Source organism: Arachis ipaensis, chromosome B7, assembly GCF_059453495.1.
Source record: "Arachis ipaensis isolate K30076 ecotype BB chromosome B7, ASM5945349v1, whole genome shotgun sequence".
Classification (NCBI taxonomy): domain Eukaryota; kingdom Viridiplantae; phylum Streptophyta; class Magnoliopsida; order Fabales; family Fabaceae; genus Arachis; species Arachis ipaensis.
In genome coordinates, this window is record NC_142442.1 from 132,197,416 (window position 1) to 132,218,157 (window position 20,742).

Genomic DNA, 20,742 nt, shown 5'->3' on the forward strand with positions numbered 1-20,742 from the left:
CTTCTTTGCTCGACGCCTCCTGCTCGGCAGCTGTCTTCTCTGCTCGTCCCTCTAGGTATGTATTTTAAAGTTTTTATTTTTTTTAAGTTACTCTAGATTGTTGATTAATGATTAATGATTATGTATGTTGATTAATTGATTAATGATTGATTATGTATGTTGATTTCTGTTTGATTTCTGTTAGAATTTAGATTGTTGATTATTCTGTTTTATTTTGATCTTTCTTGGTTGTTGATTTATGTTTTATTTCTATTCAATTTGTTGAATATCCATTGTTGTTAGATTATTGATTAGTCATTTAGTCATTTAGTCCTGGTTGATTAGGAATTTAGGATGGCTTCATCAAATACACCATCAGAAACACCAACTTCTCAGGAACAAGGATCAACTTCTGATCCAACAATTGGAACCCAAAAAAATAGTAATAGAGGAAATACTGATCCTGCATGGGGACATTGTAAACAAGTTGTGGATAAAGGAAAAACTGTTCTATTATGTATTTATTATGACAAGCTTATTAGGGGTGGAGGAATTAACCGGGTTACGCATCATTTGGCTGAAAAAGGCGGAGATATTGAGGCATATCGAAAGGTGCCAGCTATGGTGAGACACCAATTCAATTAAAACATTGAAGATCTTCGAACCAAGAAAAGAAAAACTCAAGAAGAATATGCAGAAAGTTATAACGCTTGTGATGAAGTTGAAAGGGAATTTGATGAGATTGATTATAATGAGATGCGACAACAACAAGCATCAAGAATTCCAGCACCTAGCTCTAGAAAGGGAGTTGGAAAACAACTGAAGGGATTACAATCCTTTTTTCCACCGGCAGCAACACCTGGAGCTCAACCAACTATCAAAAGTGTTCTCCAAAGCAAAAAAATTGTGGAGAAGTGTGATATTGCTATTGCAAGATGCCTCTGTGCCATTCAATGCGGTTAATTCAGCTTATTATCAGCCGATGATCGATGCTATTGCAAACATGGGTGCAGGATATAAAGGGCCAAATTATCAAAGAGTTCTTGGATATTTGTTGAGTAAATTGGTTGAAGATGTAAAGAAGATGGTTGAAGATTATCGTGTGATTTGGAAACAAACTGGATGTACTATCATGGTTGATGGATGGACTGATCGTTTTAGGCGTACTTTAATTAATTTCTTGGTTTATTGCCCTAAAGGAACTGTTTTCCTAAAGTCAGTTGATGCTTCTCATATCTCGAAAACTGCTGAGGCTTTGTTTAAGTTGCTTAGGGATGTTATGTTATTTGTTGGTCCTGAGAATGTTGTACATGTAGTGACAGATAATGCTGCAAATTACGTTGCTGCTGGAAGGTTGTTGGAATTGAAGTTTCCTAGATTGTATTGGTCTCCTTGTGTGGCACATTGTATTAATCTGATATTGCAGGATATTGAGAAGTTAGTGGAAGTGAGTGAAACTGTGTCACAAGCTTCAATGATTACGAAGTATATCTATAATCACTGCCATCCTTTGTACTTGATGAGACAGTTCACAGGCGGCCGAGAAATACTTCATCCAGCTCCAACTCGATTTGCCACTAATTTCATTGCTTTGCAAAGTATTCTGGCTCAAAAGGATGCATTGAGAGCTATGGTGACATCTAGAGAATGGACAAGTTCAGCTTACTCTAAAGAAGCCAAAACTAAAAAGTTTGTGGATCAAGTCTTAGATTCTAAATTTTGGAATCAATGCACTGATATTGTTAAACTTACGGAGCCACTTGTTCGTATATTGCGTATTGTGGATAATGAAGATAGAGCTGCAATGGGTTTCCTTTATCAAGCTATGTATAAGGCTAGGGAAGAGATGGTGATGAAGTTTCAAAAAAGAAAAAGGGTTGTTGATCCTTATTTAAAGATTTTAGATTCACGTTGGGATTTACAACTTAAAAGAAATCTTCATGCTGCTGGTTATTCGTTAAATCCAGCTTTTTGATTTAATTCTGCAGAATTTGACAAGCACAAAGAAACAATTCCTTGCCTACTAGATGTCATTGAGAGATATGCTTATGGTGATGCTGATTTGAATACTAAATTAACAAGTGAGAAGAGAATCTTTAAGAATGCTGAAGGAGACTTTGGAAGACAGTCTGCAATATGTGAGCGAAGCACCATGATGCCTGGTAAATTTTTTATTAAAATTAGTCTTTTATGATTGTGATATGTTTAAGATTTGATTTTTATGATTGTGAATATTTTCTTTTTATGTTAAGATCAACGGTGGGAATCTTATGGATGTGGAGCACCAAACCTGCAAAAGTTAGTGATTCGTGTTTTGAGTCAAACTTGTAGTACTTCAGGTTGTGAGCGTAACTGGAGCATTTTCGAACACATTCACTCAAAGAAAAGGAATTGGTTAGAGCATCAAAAGTTTAATGATCTTGTTTATGTTCATTACAACTTAAGGCTACAACAAAGGTACTTTTTATTATTCTTTCTTGAAGGCATTATTTTAAATTTAGTCATAATAAGAATAATCAAGTTAATTGATAATATAGGAACCGAATGAGAAAGCAAAGTTATGATCCAATTTGTCTTGATACATTTGAGGATCATTCGGAATGGATAATGAAAGATTCACCATCATTTTTAACTCCTGAAAAAGTTGATGCTTTACGGAATGATCTTGCAAATATGTCTCTTCAATCAGCTTTAGATGATTTGGGTATATTTTTGTTAGGGATGATTTTGTAATGCTTTAACCAAATGTTTTGCCTTATTATTGATTATGATTTGTGAAACATTATTGAAATGCTAGATGAATTGAATCTGGAAGATGATCGAGATGATGGTGAAGCTAATAATATTTCTGCAGAAAATACAAATCAGAATGAAACCAATCAGGATGTAGCTCCAGATTTGTCAGATGAAGAAAGATATCTAGACTTTGAAGTTATTCCTTAGATATAATCCATGAATTATTATTTTTATTGTGTTAAATTCAGTTGTTTATGTAATAGACTAATAGTACTAACAAATTTTATGTTTATTTTTGTATTACTTATTTTTAGGATTGAGACTTAATGTTTATTAAAATGTTATTGAAAATATATTTTTTAATTGTTAATTTTTAAGTTTTTAGTTATTTTATATATTTTATTTATGTAGGACCGGGTTAACCGGTTCAATCAGTGATCTACCAGTTAAATTAGTAATTCAGTGATCCAGTAGTCTGACCAGTTCGATCACTGATTCAGTTTTGACAACTATTATTAGAAGTTTTAACCCTCTCGAAAAGAGAATGCATGGTGAGATAAAAGTAAAAATGGAAACGAGGAAACGGGCATTAAGAGGCGTTGGGATTATATCTAATTTATTATGTATTAAATAATTTATTATTAGTATTATATTAAAGAGTTACTATAATAAAATTTTAGATTAAATTTATAAAATTATTATTATAATAGTGATTATAATAATAAAAAAATTTATAATTTAATATAAGCTATTCTTAGTTATAAAATTAATAAAAAGACATTAATAATTTATATATATATATATATATATATATATATATATATATATTATATTGAAGTGACTCAATCTAAAAAATTTTAATGATTATAACTATTGTATATTTGTTAATAGAATATTCTCAAAATAAATATGATAATCGATTTTTTTTTTCTGTGATTGTCATGAAAATTAAGAATGTATTTATTATATGAGTAATATTAGGTATCTAAAATATTATAGACAATAAATAAAATTATATGATTAATAATATTTATACCTAAAAGAGAGTGTGAATTATTCTCCTAACTTAATTGATACAATTAATTTCTTTTTATAACTATCCTCTCATTTAATTACGCCAAAAGTCAATTTTCAATTTAATGTGAATCAAATCTCAAAAAAATTCTCTTTCATTATCATATTCATAATTCTATAATTTTTCTCCCAAATAAAAATTTTAAATTTTTATGCTTTTAATCTTAAAACAATCTCAAATCACCTTAACACATTTTATAAAAAATAAAAAACATCTTAAATTTGTTTAGTCTCTATTTATTGAAAATAAAAAACGTTTAAATTTATTAATTTTTGACCTGCAAAATAAAATAATAAATAAAAGTTTAGCACCAATTCATTGTTTAAAATTATAAATGTTAAATTAAAAAAATTTAATAACTTTTACTATACAACTCATATTTTATATATAGACTATTATAAAAGATAAAATATAAAATAAAATATAAAAAAAATAAGAAATAAATTTTTAAAAGTAATTATTAAATCATCATATTATATAATAAATTTAGTAATATTAATTATAAAAATTTATTAATTATAGACATTTTATGTATGAAGTTATTAATTTTTTAAGTATAAAATTATATATTTTTTGAGTACGAAATTATGAATATTATTAATATGAAATTATAGATGTTATGTGTATAAATATATAGATGTTATGAGTAAATTTGTCAATTAAATAAAGTAATTTAAATATTTGACTTTTTTTTAAATTCAATTATGATAAAATTTAAAAATATCTATATTAAAAAATAAAATAAATCATTTAAGAATGCGCTTTTATTATTATTATTATGTAAATAAAATACTATAAATATAAGTTATATATATTCATTTAATAAGAATATAAATTAATAAACATATATAATTATAATATGCTATTTAATATATGCAATCAGTGCTTTTATATGCAATAATTATTATGGTAAGAAAATAATGTGCGTGAAAATTATATTACTTCATACGTGAAGTCGTTAAGGAATGTTGTTAGACGCCAACCTTTATTAATAAATTTAATCTGACTAATTTACTATCCGCTTAGTATTGATGAGGTCACACACTAACAAGTGTTCTAATCTTTGCTAAAGAATTATTTAATTATTATTTTAATTCGATCAAATAAATAATTATATTAATTCAAATAGAATATTATTATATTCTTTGCTAGTACTAAAAATATAATAATAGTATGATAACTGAAAAAATTAAATGAGTACTAAAAATAATTAGTTATTCTATTTATAAATTTAAATTTTAAGTTCAAATCAAATTCTAATTAACTATTTTAAATTGTTGAGATATGATTTATAAAATTTGAAAGATTCAAATTTAAAATTAATAACAATCTTATGATATATATATATATATATATATATATATATATATATATATATATAGCCAAAAGTAAAAAAATATACAAAAATTTTATTCTTTTACTTTTACTTTTATATACATGATGAGTCTAATTATTAGAGAAAAATTTGTGATGATAAAGAATTGCAAAAAAAATTTATCAATTTAAATCATATATTTATTAGTCAAAAAATTAATAACAAAATCTAATCTTAATATAAATATGTATATCATTTTTATACTATCAAAAAAAATTATTTTTATTATTTGAATTAAAATTTAAATATTTTTTTATTATTTTCATAAAGTGTTATAAACATATGGTAATTCTGCGAAAGATTGATAAATATATTCATTAATTATATGCCTAATTAATAGTGTTACAGTCATTCGTTACAATACACTTATGTTGGGTTGTTTTCTATCTGTGTTTTAATGAATAATACTAATTCTACGACTATAAGGTTGGAAACAACTAACAACTCCTTTTTATTGTACTCTGTATTATTAGATAAGAGAATGGAGAGTATAAAATAGACAGATTAGTTTTTTTTTTAATTATAATTAATATTATTGTCTTATTTAAATAGATGAATGTGCTAATATAACATTTTTAATATAATAAATTGTGACAATAAAATAAAGTTAGTTAACTAATGCATAAGTTTAATTATTAAATATATATTATTTAAAATTATATATTTATTTTTAAAATAATTAATAAATATAAAAAATAATTTTAAATAAATTTAAGTTAATTTTTATTGTTTCTCAAATATTTTTATAAATTGAGAGAGACTACTTAATAATATAATCTTTGTATTAAGTAATTAATGGCCTTAAACATTTTTTGAGCTATTAAATTTGTGAACGGACTCCAAAATTTAGAAGTAAGACAAAAGTCCATGGAAATGCCGCATACTCAAATTAAGGTAGTCAGCAGCTTCAACACAACGGTCAGAACGAAAACAACCAACTAATTTAGTTAATTTGGCATTTAAAGAAGCTAATTGAATAATTAATGTGGGGGAAAGACCAAAACTAATACAGAAGTTTTGTGAAGGGTTAATATTTAGGTTAGTTTTTGAATTTATACGTAAGTCTTAATTTAGTGTGTATTTGAATTAAAATTTATAAATGAGAGTTTGTATAAAATTAATTTTATAAACTTAATTTTGATAAAAAAAAATTAGTATTAATGTAATTTATATGTGATAATTTTATAGCAAAATAGTTTATAATAAAATTAATGTTGTTTGGATTAAATTATTTAAAATTACGTTTAGATAAAAATTATTAAAAAAGATATAAATTTATATAATTTAAAACTATATTATTTTTACACTCTTTTACTATAATTTTATTTGAAAAGAATTTAAATTTATGTGTTAAAATTTAGTACTCTTTTAATTATAATTTTTTAGTACTCTTTCTTAATACTCTTTTGTATTTAATTATATTTTTCTAATAAAATTTATATTATAAAAATTAACAATAGTAAATAAAATATATACTAATATAAGAACACATAATAAAAAATATTTGAAGTCAAATAAAAAAATAAGGTTCTATAAAAAAATATGTATTAATAAAAATAATTAAAAAATTTTATATAAATAATAAGTACTAAAAATTCTATTAAAAAAATACAATAATATACATAAGTGAACATGAAAAAAAAACTCTAAATAAAAATATCTATATTATTAACAAGAAAATAAACAAAAAATTAAAACTTTATTAAACTACTCTTCTACTTTAGCCCATGACAACAATAAAGAAGTATCGTGGCCCACAAATTCAGCCCAACAGAATACAAAAATTCAATTTTAATTTTAGTCTTTATTATCTTATCTTTAATTGTTTTTATCTTATCTTTATTTGCTTTTATCTTTCATAGGACAATGCTCTATATATATTTAGTTTTACCTTCATAGTTTACAATACATTTCAGTACAATTCAATCAATCAATAATCAATAAAAGTTCGCATTCTTTTCTTTTCTTATTCTTTCACAATTTTATCAAACTTAACAAAGAATACTAACAATAATATTAAAAAAATATTTATTTATAAAGTATAGTCATGAAAAAAATTCAAGAACTCTTATGAATATTGTTGGTATCTTTCATTGACTCGTTGTAAATGAGATTAAATGGAAAAATTAGTAAAAAAAAATAAATTTTTTAATTAATTTTTCAATCTATCAATTGAATGCAAAACCTAAACACAAAAGTTACTATTTGTTGCTGATGTTAAAAGGGAGTTCAACTCAGAATTATGTTCGCGTTCAGAGGAAAAAGAAAGTTAGCCAAACAAAAAATTATGACATTGTTCAAGAAGATTAAACGTGCTTTTAGGGGTGTGCATGGGTCGGGTGAAACCGGATTTGATGTGACCTAAACCCGATTCGAAATATATATCAGACCTATTTATTATACCCAAATCCGACTCTAGACTCGATGAAACCTATATACTTTCGGTTCACGATTATACCGAGTAAAAATCGGGTGAAAATCGAGTCGTTAACATTACATTACCTTGATACCTTCTTATAAGCTAGCATGTGAAAATATCCAAATTTTCATGACTCCAACCATTATTCGACATGGTAAAATTCACTTAAAAAATATAACAAGAACTAACTCTTCTCTAAAATTAAAGCATAACCATAATCAATATTAATATTGTCTAATAACACCAAATATTTAAATAAATACAAATAACAGAATATTATGCATTAATCTAAAATCTTATGCATTTTAAACATAAAACATTAACTTATAGTCTTATAATAACTAATAACACAAAATATTAAGGTTTATTATATTCCACATAAGAATATCCATCATCCATCACTAATAACACAAAATATTAATTGTGTATGATGACCGGGCCACCGGGCCGAGTTCTGGTGACCCGAGCTATGGCCTGGACCCGACCCGAAATAATGACCGGGTCTATTTTTTAGACTCTTACCCGGCCCTAGACTCGGTGAAATCACACCAAATTAGCCCATAAAGTGTTCAGGACCGGCTGGGTCTTTGGGTCGGATCGGGCCATGCTCACCCTACGTGGTTCTTGTGCTTTTAAAGCGTTTACCAAACACATTCTTAGTCTTTGAAGTTTCAATTGACTTAATTTAGTCTCTAAATCTAACAAACGTGATTAACATTAGTTCTTGAGATAATTAGTAGCATACAAGTATTAAAAGAGTTCTAACATGAACAGTCAGATGTCACACTAAAACTTATAAAATGATGTCGTTTTAGATTTGGTACTCAAATAGTCCAAAAATAATGCCAAATCACATGTTTTGGAAGAAATTTTTTTAATAAATACCATTTTATGATACTGTTTTTTGGTTATTTAAATGTCAAAACAAAAACGATATAGTTTTACAGAGTCCAACATCCAACTATCCACATTAGCGTTTCGTTAATATGAATCATATTCACAAAGTTTAAAGACTAAATAGAGACAATAAAACTTCAGAGACTAAATTAAGATTCACGTATAAATTTAGAAACAAAATTAAACATTATTTCATTTAGTTAATTTGTGTTTTTGAGCACATATTAAGATGAATAATAGTTTAAACTTTTTAAATTTTTTATTTAATCAATGTTAAAAATTTAAATTTTATATATTTTTATAAAAGTTTTTTAATTAGCTAAATCCTAATTACAATTAAAATAATGATATTTTTTATAATATAATTTTATACATAATTTTTTTATGGTATATTTTTATAAATTTATAAAAAAATGACATTATCAAAATCATAATAACAATATATTTAGCCTTAACAATTGGTTATATAAAAAGAAAAAATCTCATTTAAACATTTATTCATAAGTAATTAAGTAGTCTCACTCTCTTTCACAATTTTTTTTTAAATAAATAAAATAAATTTTTTATTTATAAATATAAGTTATTTGGAATATTTTTATGGATTTTTGCAGCGGTCTTATTTTCTTTTTAATATAAACAAAATAAATATGTACATATCTCACTTATACTGTAAATGAGATCAGACATGTTAGCAAGTACATATAACACGTTTGTACACGTGATCTGACGCGTGACTTATCTCGTTTATAGTGTAAACGAGATATGTATATACTTATTTCGTTTACACAGTAAACGAGATAAAACTTAAACACACTTATATATATGTAACTCGTTGACAGCGCCTGTAGTGTCACTATCCATATCCATCAGCCTATTCATATCTCTTTTTATCGCACGTTTTGTTGATTTTTCTGAGATACTTAGATGTTATGGCGGCGCAGATGCACAGGACGATCACATCAACCGCTTAAATGCTTTTTCACACATCGCGAGAGTAATAGACTTTCAGGTTAGTGTTGTTATTTTTATCTTTTAAATAAATAAGTAATGGTGATTATAGTTAGGGTACTTTGATAGATTTGGTATTGTTGCACATGAGTAGAATAGATTATGTTTTGGTAATATAAAATAGGTTAGTTGGCAAGTTATTAACATTTGTTAGGTGTCAAATGTATTTTTAGTAAATGTTAATTTACTACTAATCGAAATATTTACTTTCAAAAGATTAAGCTGATTCGAAATGTTGGTAAAGTGTCAGAAGGAAAATAGAGGCCGAGAGATACACGTGCAAGTGTTAAGTGAAAAATATTTGACACGGACTCGATTTTGACACTTTGATAAATCGAACTGTTATTCGAAATGGAAAATCGAGCAGTTTTTCGAATGAGGAATCGAGCGGTTACACGAGTGGGGATTTCGAAGGCTTTCTCTGAATTAGGAATTTGTTGGTAACGCTCATGGGCAAAGGAGCGGGAACGGTTACCCGGAAATCCGCACGCAAGGCAACATCGTGCAATTGATGGTCGGTTGTGGAAGCAAGTTATAAATATGAGTAAGACTTAGGAGATAGAGGTTGGAACTTTTCTCTAGAAATACGCTCAAGCACACTCACATCCCCAGCGAATTTCTGAGTTTGCATTCGAGTTCGATTTCTGTAGGGTTCCTTCCATTGTCTTTACTTTTCAATTTTACAATTTCTACAAACTTTATCTTTTCCTGTTCAATTTATCTTCAAAGCATATTTTAATTTTATTGTCAAATTTACATTTCAGTACCTTTACTGTTCATGTCAAAAGTCCTTTGACCCAATCGGAGGTATTTTTATTGCTTTATTTAAAATTTAATGCAAATCATTTCGATTTCAGTAAATTTTACTTTTCGAAATCTTTATTTTACGCTTTTTTAGTCTTTCGCACCTACTGGTACCTGCAAAAGAGGAGTAGGTTTCGCTCCTAGACCATTATCATCGAACCACTATCGATTTGTTAAAAATTGACAAAATAAATTGGCACGCCCAGTTGGACAGTTTTAAACTGAAGTGTGTCAAAAGATTGTTGGTGTCATTTGGTGTATGCAATTGGAAAGTGGAAGGATTATTCACATGACTGATGAAGTGTCAAATGTGAATGGTGGTTCGTCCACCAATGACAGCATACTAGTAAATGTGCAATCTTCAGACGTTACTTCACGTTCAGAAGGTTTGATTGTAAGTGAAAGTACAGTGCATACTAGTGTACAAACTGGAACTAATGGGCGTAATATTCGTCCACGTGGTAACTTACCACCAGTTCAGCCTCCAGTAACTATTGGTTGGCCTCCTTATGGTCTTCCTCCCGGTTATACTCCACCGATGAGTGGTTTTGTTCCTCCCATTCGTTTTGAGAATGTAAATGGAGTAAATAATTCTGAAAATCTACAACAGTATTCTGAATTTTTTCGTGATTATAATGTGGGCTCTACGTCGAATGCTTCTAATTCTATAGTGGCATTTTGACAACATGTAGAGGAAAGTCATCATGATCTGGTCAACTTATTGACTCAATAAATGACTAGAATTCTAAATCCTATGATGACTGATCACAAATCGAAATTCGAACATCTTGCAAGCCAAGTTGAATGGATTGCTCGAATCGTTGATTATGATGAAGGCGAAAGGCATGATGTCAGGGGGAATAATGAGGGTTTCGAAAATCTATTTCAAAATGAAAACAATATTTTAAACAGAGAAAATTCTCAGATAATTCTCCGTGTTCAAAATGCAGATGATGTTCTGGCCCAATTACGTGCTAATCATAGTGGTGAACATTATCAACTCACAAGGATTGTAGAAAATGTACTCAATAGGATTATGGTGAACCGACCCCATTTTGTGTCTGCTTTCTCTCAAGTTGTTCAAATGGCTGAAGTGCCAAGAGGGATGAAGAATCCGAAAATAATTACAAAATTTACAGGAGAAGCTCGAGAATCGACTACTGAACATGTCGCTCGATATTTGGTTGAGATTGGGAATCTAGCCAATGATGAGAATTTGAAAATAAAATTTTTTCCTTCTTCGTTAATGAAGAATGAGTTTACTTGGTTTTTGAATCTCAGACCAAATTCGATAACGACGTGCAATCAGTTGGAAACTGGTTTTCATGGTCAATTTTATCGAGGAGAGTTGAATGTAGCAGTTACTGACCTAGTACCTTTGAAATGAGAAGATAGTGAAACCATTGATGACTATATGATACGTTTCAAAAATGCTAGAAGTAGGTGTTATGTGTCATTACCTGAGAGTGAAGTAGTGAAAATAGTAGTTATGGCGTTAAGATTCTATATGTGTCGAAAACTGCTTAATGTGCATATACCTGATTTGGCCCATTTGGTTGAAAGAATTCGTCAGGTTGAACTTATGAAGAAGGAAAAAGAGAAATATAAGAATGAACAAAGGTTAAAGAGTAAATCTTTTAATCAAAAGGAGAAGGTTGCTTATGTGGCCATGGAATCCTCGGAAGAGGAGTTCGATTTCGAAGCAGAGGTTAATTTGGCTGAACTTAAGAAGGGTCCTCCATATGTTTGTTCTTTACTTAAAAAGCTCCCTAGTAATGAAAAGTCGAATGATTCAAAACTAAAGAGTGGAAAGAAATATAGTTTTGATATCTTGAAATCTGATAAGATTTTTGATGTGTTGCTTAAAGATAAACAGTTAATTCTGCCTGAGGGTAGAACTTTACTCTCGGTAAAAGATTTAAAAGGAAAACCTTATTGAAAATTTCACCAAGCAACTAGTCATTCGACTAACAGCTGTGTTCGTTTCAGGGATCTGATATAGGAGGCCATTATGGAAAGACGTTTGAAGTTTGATGATGGGAGGAAAGAGATGAAAGTTGATGCTGATCCTTTCGACGCTGAGGCCAGTTTTGCTGAACCATATTTTGGAGTAAATATGGTTGGAATGTCTTATGATTTTGACGTGGCTCTAGGTGATTTCGAGTCACAAATCTAATCTGTATACCCTGGTGTAGGGGATGGATTGTTGGAGTTCCTTATGCAGTAAAAACTTAAAGATCGGGATGTATTTCACTATTTCTGTGTCCTCGATGCAATGCTGTGTTCGATACTAAGGCTGCAGCAATCTTTGAGAAAGAGAGGATGAAAAAGGAATTGGCTCATAGAGAAGAGCAGGCTCGTCAAAAGCAACCAATTAGACGAGTGGAAGGACAAAGTTCCAAGGCTCCTCAGCAGAATGCTATCGCACCGATGAGCCGTTCTCAGACTATAGGGGTTCAATGGATTCGAAATTGTCAAGAATTCTAGAGTCGAGATGTCCAATACCGACGGAACCCACAGTGGAGAAATCGGGGACCTCCTCGAGGTCAATATCCTTACCACCGTGGTCGAGTCAGAGGATATTTAAGGGGTAGAGGAAGACGGGATCAATCCATAAAATAAGAAAACTAATTCTAGTAAAGGTAAGGGGGCAACACCTTCGGTGCACTCTCGAATCGGTTTTCCTTCTGATGGGAAAACATGCCCAAAGGATATTCCTTCTCCTGCGAAGTTGGACAAAGGTAAGGTGATAGCTAATACTCCAGGTGTTGACAAAGACAAGGATGTTGACTTGGATGAAGAGTATTTCGAAAAGGGAGATGATAAACAGGTTGGGACTATTTCAATTATTCCAACTGAATACTTGGGCAAATATGAAGGCGGCCCTGAAAAAGATTATGATATGGATGTTGAAGAAGCTTTTTCGAATGAACCAGGGTATTTTCTTAGGTCTTTTGAAAAACAAAAGTCTCATCTTCGCCGACTTCATATTACTACAACTATGAGTAGAATTAAAGTAAATAAAGTCTTAATTGATGGCGGAGCAGTAATAAGTCTCTTACCGGAGAGGATGTTGATGAAATTTGGTAAGCATCCTGATAATTTGGTTCCCACCAACATTGCTAAAACAGACTTTAGTGGTGCTTCTACTCCCTCTAAAGGTCTGGTTACCTTGGGGTGAAGGTGGGATCTTTTGAGCGAAACACTGTTTTCGTGGTGGTGTCTTCGAGGGAAAGCTATAATGCCTTATTGGGTCGGGACTGGATTCACGGAGTTGGAACTGTACTATCTACTGTGTATCAGAGTTCCTTCTTTGGACAAAAGATAGAAAGCCTGAAATTGTTAAGGCTGATTCGAATCTGTATGTTGAACAGCTATATGTCAATTTTAGGATATATAGTCTAAAATTGAAGCCTTTAAATATTGAGAGGGTGTTAAATTTTTACAGCTGTGAGGGAAACGGATGAGAAGAAGGATTGAGATATTTGTGGAAAATACTAATAGTTTATAGATCTTTTTATAGTTGATTGAATTTTGTAGTACTATATCTCGTTTACGTAACAACATTTTAACTTTGGCCTATATCTCATTTACCGTGAAAACGAAATACGTATGTGCATATCTCGTTTATATGATAAACGAGATACATGGAGGGTGCTCTTTTCCATATATCATGTATACAGACGTGATACGTGTACTTATTTCGTTTATACTATAAATGAGATAAGACATACTACAAAATCAATAAAAACGCTCTAAATAACCTATATCCATAAATAAAATATTTGTTTTATTTATTTAAAAAAAAAATACTCCTTTTACCCAAACAAACTACAATTCTTTTTTTTTTTTTTTCCTTCTCTTTCTATACATGTTTTCTCCCTTACAAATTGCACTGTAACACACACATAGGCGGAGAGTATTCTTAGATTGTGTTTATTTTTATAAATTAGAATTGAAACTGAAAAATTTGAACTAAAACTTTAATCTTGGAATATAAAATTTCAGTTCAATTAATATTCTAAAAAAATAGAAATATAAAAAAATAAAATTTTTAGAAACAAAAGTTAAAACTTTAACAATATTATTTTTAATAATCAAATCATACTTATCTTAAATCAAATAGAATCTTAAGACATAACTCAATCTTATATATTTTATACTAAATATAATATAAAAATTTAATTTAATCTTAATCTTACCGTTTCTGTCTCTTAATTTTAATTTCTTAATTTCAATTTTATTTTTAAACGTGGCCTTATAGAAAGTTAAGATTTTATTTATTAAGCTAAAATCTTCAAATAAAAAAATCATGTCCATTTGTAGGGATGCCTTCACGTTTTACCGAAGGCTTGACCATCGATAATTTCTTCCTTCCACGGCTTCCAGCAGGCCGTCGATATCTGGGAGCTATGTAGCAGTGATTTTAGTTAAATATTGTTACTATTTAAGTCTCAAACTCTTAACTTTTTTATTTTTAAATTATACACTACTATTACAGTGCTAATAGACCAAGATTACTGTACAAATTCATGTGAAATTCAATAATATAATACATCGGAAAAAAATCATAACACACTACACACTACACACTAATACACATAGACATATTAGATTATAATGACATTATGTATATATTAAAATAATTTAATAATTAATAATGACATTATAATAATTAATTTAATAATTAATTTTTAATGTATAAATAATATTTTTTGTTAGCCATTTTAGGAAGAACATGACCACTTTAGACTCTGATTCAGCCACTGTTTGCAGGTGTTCTTTTGTATACCCCTCGTCTTATCATGCATATCGAGTAGAAGGTATAGAATTTTTATAGTAATGATAGGAAGATAATAATAACAAAGTTATTTTATTTAATTTAATATTAATAATTATATATTTATTATCTTTAAAATTATTTAATTATTTTAAAAATAATTAAAAAATATAAAATAAGATTCTTATTTTAAATTATTTAGATTATTTTTTATAATAATATTAAGAAGATAAAAAAAATTATTAGAATTTATCTCTTATTTAATATTATTAATTGTTACTAGAACTAATAAATACTAAATAAGATAAATTTTATTTATTTTTAGTTATTTTTTTTGTTATCAAATATTTTTAATTTTCTATTATGTCCCAAATATTTTTGTAATTTTTATTTTTACATGTATCTCTAATAGTATAGAATTTAAAGGAAAAAATAGGATGTAGTATAACTGTATTAATTGAAGGTTTTTTTTATATTAGAGTAATTTTGTCTCTTTATACAACTCTTTGATTACCATATTTTTATGTTTATTTATTCTATATCTTTTAAAAGAGAAATAAAAAGAAAAATAATAATTTTTAAAATGGAAAGATTTGTCAAACAAAAATACTATATGAACATAAAAAATCAGTCACTAAATTAATTATTATATATTTATATATAAATATATGTGTAGATTAATTTATTTTTTAATATGTATTTTATATTTTAATATGTATTCTATACTAGTGATTAATTTTAACATACATTTAACATGATTATTTTAAGATAATAAAATATAAAATTAATTAATATTAAATTTTTATAATTTTTATAATTTGTGAATTTAACTATTTTAATCTAAAAATAATTAGATATTTATTCATTTTACCATGTTTTCTTATTTAAAAAAAATTGACCTTTAACAAAATGTAGTGATTATTGATTTTTTGTTGGGCACAATAAAGGCACCACAAAACCGGCAAATTAGTCAAACTGTTCATAAATAATTGTTTATGAATTAAATTACACATTAGAAAATGAAGTAAACTACAAAATCTGCAATAATTTCTCATAAATTAGTAAAACTATTTATATTAGTCAAGTGATTAATTTATTCATCTATTTAAACAAATGTCAAAAATTTAAATAAAGTTCAAATCCAACCTTTAAATAGAAAATTTGTAACAAACTTGCAAATTAATTTTTCATCCGAAAAAATGAAAACCTTATTTGTTTCTCCTAATCCTATATCATAATACTAATACTAAACTAGAAGGGTATGTGTGATTAAAAGCAAAAGTGGTACCCGACAAATAGATACCCCGTTATTGAGTTCCATCTTTTGATGTACACATTGCGCACGCACTCATCGTTTTCTTTTGTAGACTTTTGCTTTGCGGCATCACACTTGCACCAAAAAAGCCCCTTCCATTTTTTTTTTCCCTTTCCCTTTTGCTCTTTATGCTCCTCCCGCTTCTGCGTGCTACATAACATAACATTCTCACCATTTTCTTCAAAACAATAATAATTAAATAAACAAATCAACTAAAGTCTAGGATTCATATACACCACCGCTCTGGACCCCAACTCAAACCGGCCACCACCGCAATCAGCGCTTTTGCCACGCCCAGTCACCAATTCACACTCCACATTTTCATTGCTTTTGTTTTCAACGGGACAATATATAGTTGGTCTTCCGAAACAAGAGGATCCAACATCAAATCAAAATTAGAATTGAAAACACTTAATTAGCAATTGCATTAACCATTAGCATTTTTGAACCACATAATAATAAAAATAATAAATATATTACACATTTCCAACCACCTAATATTATTCCGGCAAAGAGTATAAGAAAAATCTAAACAAAACTTCACTGAACTCAATTAAGTCCCCTCTCCATTAGCTAGGAGTATCTAACAAACAAATAAATAATAATAATAATATTCAAAATTAAAGGCATCCTCAATTTTTTATTTAATTATTTTGGGATGTGTTTCGTCAGACTGCCACCGGAAGCAAAACCAAAATCTGCCGTGAAATGAAACCGGCAAGCAACAGCGAGGGCAGCGCAGCAGTAAAAAGTAAACGATTTGTTTGGTTTATAGAAGGACGAGAGGATCAGAAGCCAACAAAATATCTTGGAAGTAATCATCGTCCATTTGGCAAAAGCTAGATGGAGTTGGAGTTGGAGTTGGATTACAAGCCTTCTCGAAATCGATGAGTGAATCAGCCAGCACAATGCTACTGTTATAGTTCTCCATGCTTACTTCTTGATCCTCTTCTGCGCACCAAAACGACGTCGTCTTTGTTTCCCCAAATAACCGTTTCTCTTCTTCCTCCTCGAACATCACTGGGTACTGCGGCGTTTGAAAATCGAACACCTCATCCCAAACCGGCATCATTTCCAAACCCAAGAACTCACCAGTCTCCTCGAACAAGCTCGTTTCGCCTTGGCACTCTCCGAATACTTCTTCCATTGAAACTGAACCTGAACCTGACACGTCATCACTACTACAATGGACGAACGACTGTTTCTTTGCTTGCTCTGACGATTCCGTTTCGCTGCTTCTGAATTGGAGAACTGAGGTTGGGGATGAGAGGTTCAGACACCGGTGATCTTCTGAACCGGAGTCGTAGCCGGAGCCGGAGCCGGAAGCTTCTGCAGTTACAACCACCTTCATTTCTGGTTTCACGGCGGTGGTTGTTTCTCCTTCTTGTGGTTGTGGCTGTGGCTGTGGTTCTCCGCGCTGCGGTGGAGTGATGAAGTTTGTGAGAGCGTCAGGGCCACGAATTTGAATGGCCGCATTGTCATAAACCATGGCAGCTTCTTCCGCCGTGTCGTAGGTTCCCAGCCAGAGACGAACTCTTCTCGCCGGATCTCTAATCTCCGCCGCCCACTTCCCCCATGGTCTTTGCCTTACACCGCGGAACTTCTTCCCTCCGTTGGTGGTCACCGGAGCCTTGGCCGGCCGGCGGCAAGAAGCAGCAGCGTCGCCAGCGTTTGCAGTAGCCCTTTTCTTATTGTGTGCGGCGGAGACAGGGTTCTTGGTGGAAGCGGGTTCGATTTGAATGCTGTTGATGTAACGCTTTACTCTCTTGCGAGAAGAAGAGAGGAAGTGTTGTTCTGCTTCATCGGCGGAGGAGTCAGTGGCGTCTGGATCGGTGTAAGACACACGCACCGTTCTGGGTTCCATGGTGGATTTCTTGTTGTGTTTGGTGAATTTGTTAGTGACAGTGCGGTGCACTGTGTATTTGCATAGGATGCTATTGCTTTGTTCCATAACGACGTCGTTGTTGTCGTAGCAGTAGCTGTTCATGATGACGAAGAGGAAATGAATAAGGCTGGGTTAATAAATAAGAGGATGAGACTTGAGGGAGAAGCTTGAAGAAGAAGAAGAGGAAGAGTTTTTTTGTGACGAAATGTTATATAAAGACATGAAAAGCTATTAGAAATGGAAGGTGTTGATGATGGAAATGGAGGAGGAAGAGAGTGATGGGAATAAAGAGAAAAGCGTAACTTTTGATGAGAAAAAAAACAACATGAGACTGTGTATGTGTGTCTTCAACCCAAGAAAGGATAAAAAAGGGGGCTTAAGGGTGAAGCTGAAAGCAGAATTATTGGGGGAATGGAATGGAATGGAATGAATGAATGATGATGGTGGTGGTAAGTGATGGCGGAGACCTTCCTTGAAACTTCTTCTCCCTTTAAAGGGAAAGAAACCTTCCGATTCAAAGCTAGAAGAGAAAGATTCAGATTCTTCTTTCTTCTTTAGAAATGAAATGAAAAAAATGTTATTTGGTGTGGTTGAATATGAATATTTGAGTGGAGCAGTAGTAGTAGTGAGAAATGAGAATGAAAAAGAGAGAGTATGAAACAAGAGTTCAGTTGCTGAGGAGACCGAAACACCGAACTCGATGTTTTTATAGGATCCCCACCAGCCGAAACCGAAAAAACATCGCAATTTTGGACTCAATAAATTAAAATTAAATGCTTTCTCTTTTTTTCCATTTCTATTTTCATTTTTCTAGCACCAGATATTTATTTCCATTTTCCGTTTCAGTGGAAAAATTGGAAAAAAGAGAAAAGATTTTATTATGGAGCCGGTGGTGAAACACGCATGACTCATCGACGCGCCGCATCGCTTAGATTTTGACACGTTGCATGGGTGTGGCCCACTCGGAAGATTGCAGGATTGGACGGTGGAGATTTGATCTGAGTAATGATATGGCACGGTCTCGATTCTCGAATGTTGAGATGCGAGTCACGTGACACCAAGATACCCGGGGTTTTGTAACTTATTAATCTAACAAATTAGTTTGACTAATCAAATGGTGGTGTTTTACTGTTTTCAGTTTTGAGCTTTAATTCTTCTTCCGAAATCAGCTTTTTCGCTCGTGTAAAGCCAAATCAATGCAAGTGTAAAAACGTGAGAGGGGAGGGTATTTTGGTAATAATGTGATTCTATGGACTGGAAACACTTCATCTCTGGCTGGCTAGTGAATTGTTTGTGGTGGGTGTGTCATGTGTGTGGGTGAATTTTTTGTTTTGATTTTTTATTTTTTATAACGGTCAAAATGTTTTACTGCTAATCTTTGTTTATAAATTTCTTAAACGTGTTATTTGAACATAGTAAAAGATTAGATATTTGTTGCCACTTGCCACTCAACTTGGATCAACGTAAAACAAACAGTAATTATTCCACTCTCGCTACGTTATTTCCTCAACTGCTTTTTACTTAGCTTGTTATCCATGGTTTGCAGTGCAAGTAAAGTTTTATATTGTCAATGCATGATGAATGAGTTCAAATAAGGAATAAAATATTGAATTTAAGACATACTTAAATTGAAATATAATTATATAAATTTTTAGTTTTATGAAATAAGTATTTATGATTTTTAATTTTGGTATTCAATTCTCAATTAATTAATTTCATTAAATATTGTTGTGATAAAAATATTGTATTCTAGTATTTTTTATTTTTAAATTTTTACATAAAAACTGAAAATAGTATCCAAAAATATATAATTTGTTATAATTACTTTTTTTATAAAATTCTAAAATAAAAAATAATAAAAAGTAAAAATATAAACTAATTAGACTTATATATATAGCTATATTTCTATTTATTATGTCATATACCATTTAACATATCACAATATTTTAATTGTGTATATTTCTTTTGTATATGAAAAAGTATATGGAACCAACTCCAAATTAGTCAAGAATAGAACAACTTAATTAATTATAAATATAGTAAATTAGTTTTATTTATTTATGATTTAAAATATTGGTTATTAAATGTTTTACCACATTTAAATTAGGAGGAGATACATTCAGTATCATTGTAACATGAATCACGAAAATTGATTCAATTAGTTTCCGTCTCTTCACCCTCCTTCCCTCTCCAAATGCCTAAAACATTATAAATTAGAAAACAAATTCAGAACTATCCAATTTACAAAGAAAAGAAACATCTTAATGCTTAACATAAGCATCATTCATATAGAGGTTTTGGATTCACTCAGAGACATTTGATTGGTTTTTAGCTGAAATCATCTTGGTTCCTAGCATTATTATTTGTATATTTATTTTAATATTAAAAGATATTGATAAGAAAAAAGAGAAATATATTTTATAAAAAATTTAATAAAATAGATACACTCAAAAGATGATGCAAAATCAT

The 20,742-nt window shown here is 29.9% G+C and overlaps 2 protein-coding genes across 2 annotated transcripts; one reads left to right on the forward strand and one right to left on the reverse strand.

The window, feature by feature from the left end:
- The first annotated feature begins 333 nt into the window (after positions 1 to 333).
- On the forward strand, positions 334 to 2,922 carry LOC107607723 (uncharacterized). Its single transcript, XM_088495024.1, has 6 exons — positions 334 to 603; positions 833 to 1,889; positions 1,968 to 2,141; positions 2,232 to 2,436; positions 2,517 to 2,683; positions 2,777 to 2,922. Exons 1-6 carry the CDS (start codon positions 334 to 336, stop codon positions 2,920 to 2,922), a joined length of 2,019 nt encoding a protein of 672 aa, XP_088351150.1.
- Positions 2,923 to 16,767: 13,845 nt separating this feature from the next.
- Positions 16,768 to 19,006, reverse strand: LOC107605947 (uncharacterized). Its single transcript, XM_016307902.3, has one exon. It carries the CDS (start codon positions 18,373 to 18,375, stop codon positions 17,158 to 17,160), a length of 1,218 nt encoding a protein of 405 aa, XP_016163388.1. The 5' UTR covers positions 18,376 to 19,006; the 3' UTR covers positions 16,768 to 17,157.
- Positions 19,007 to 20,742: the final 1,736 nt, after the last annotated feature.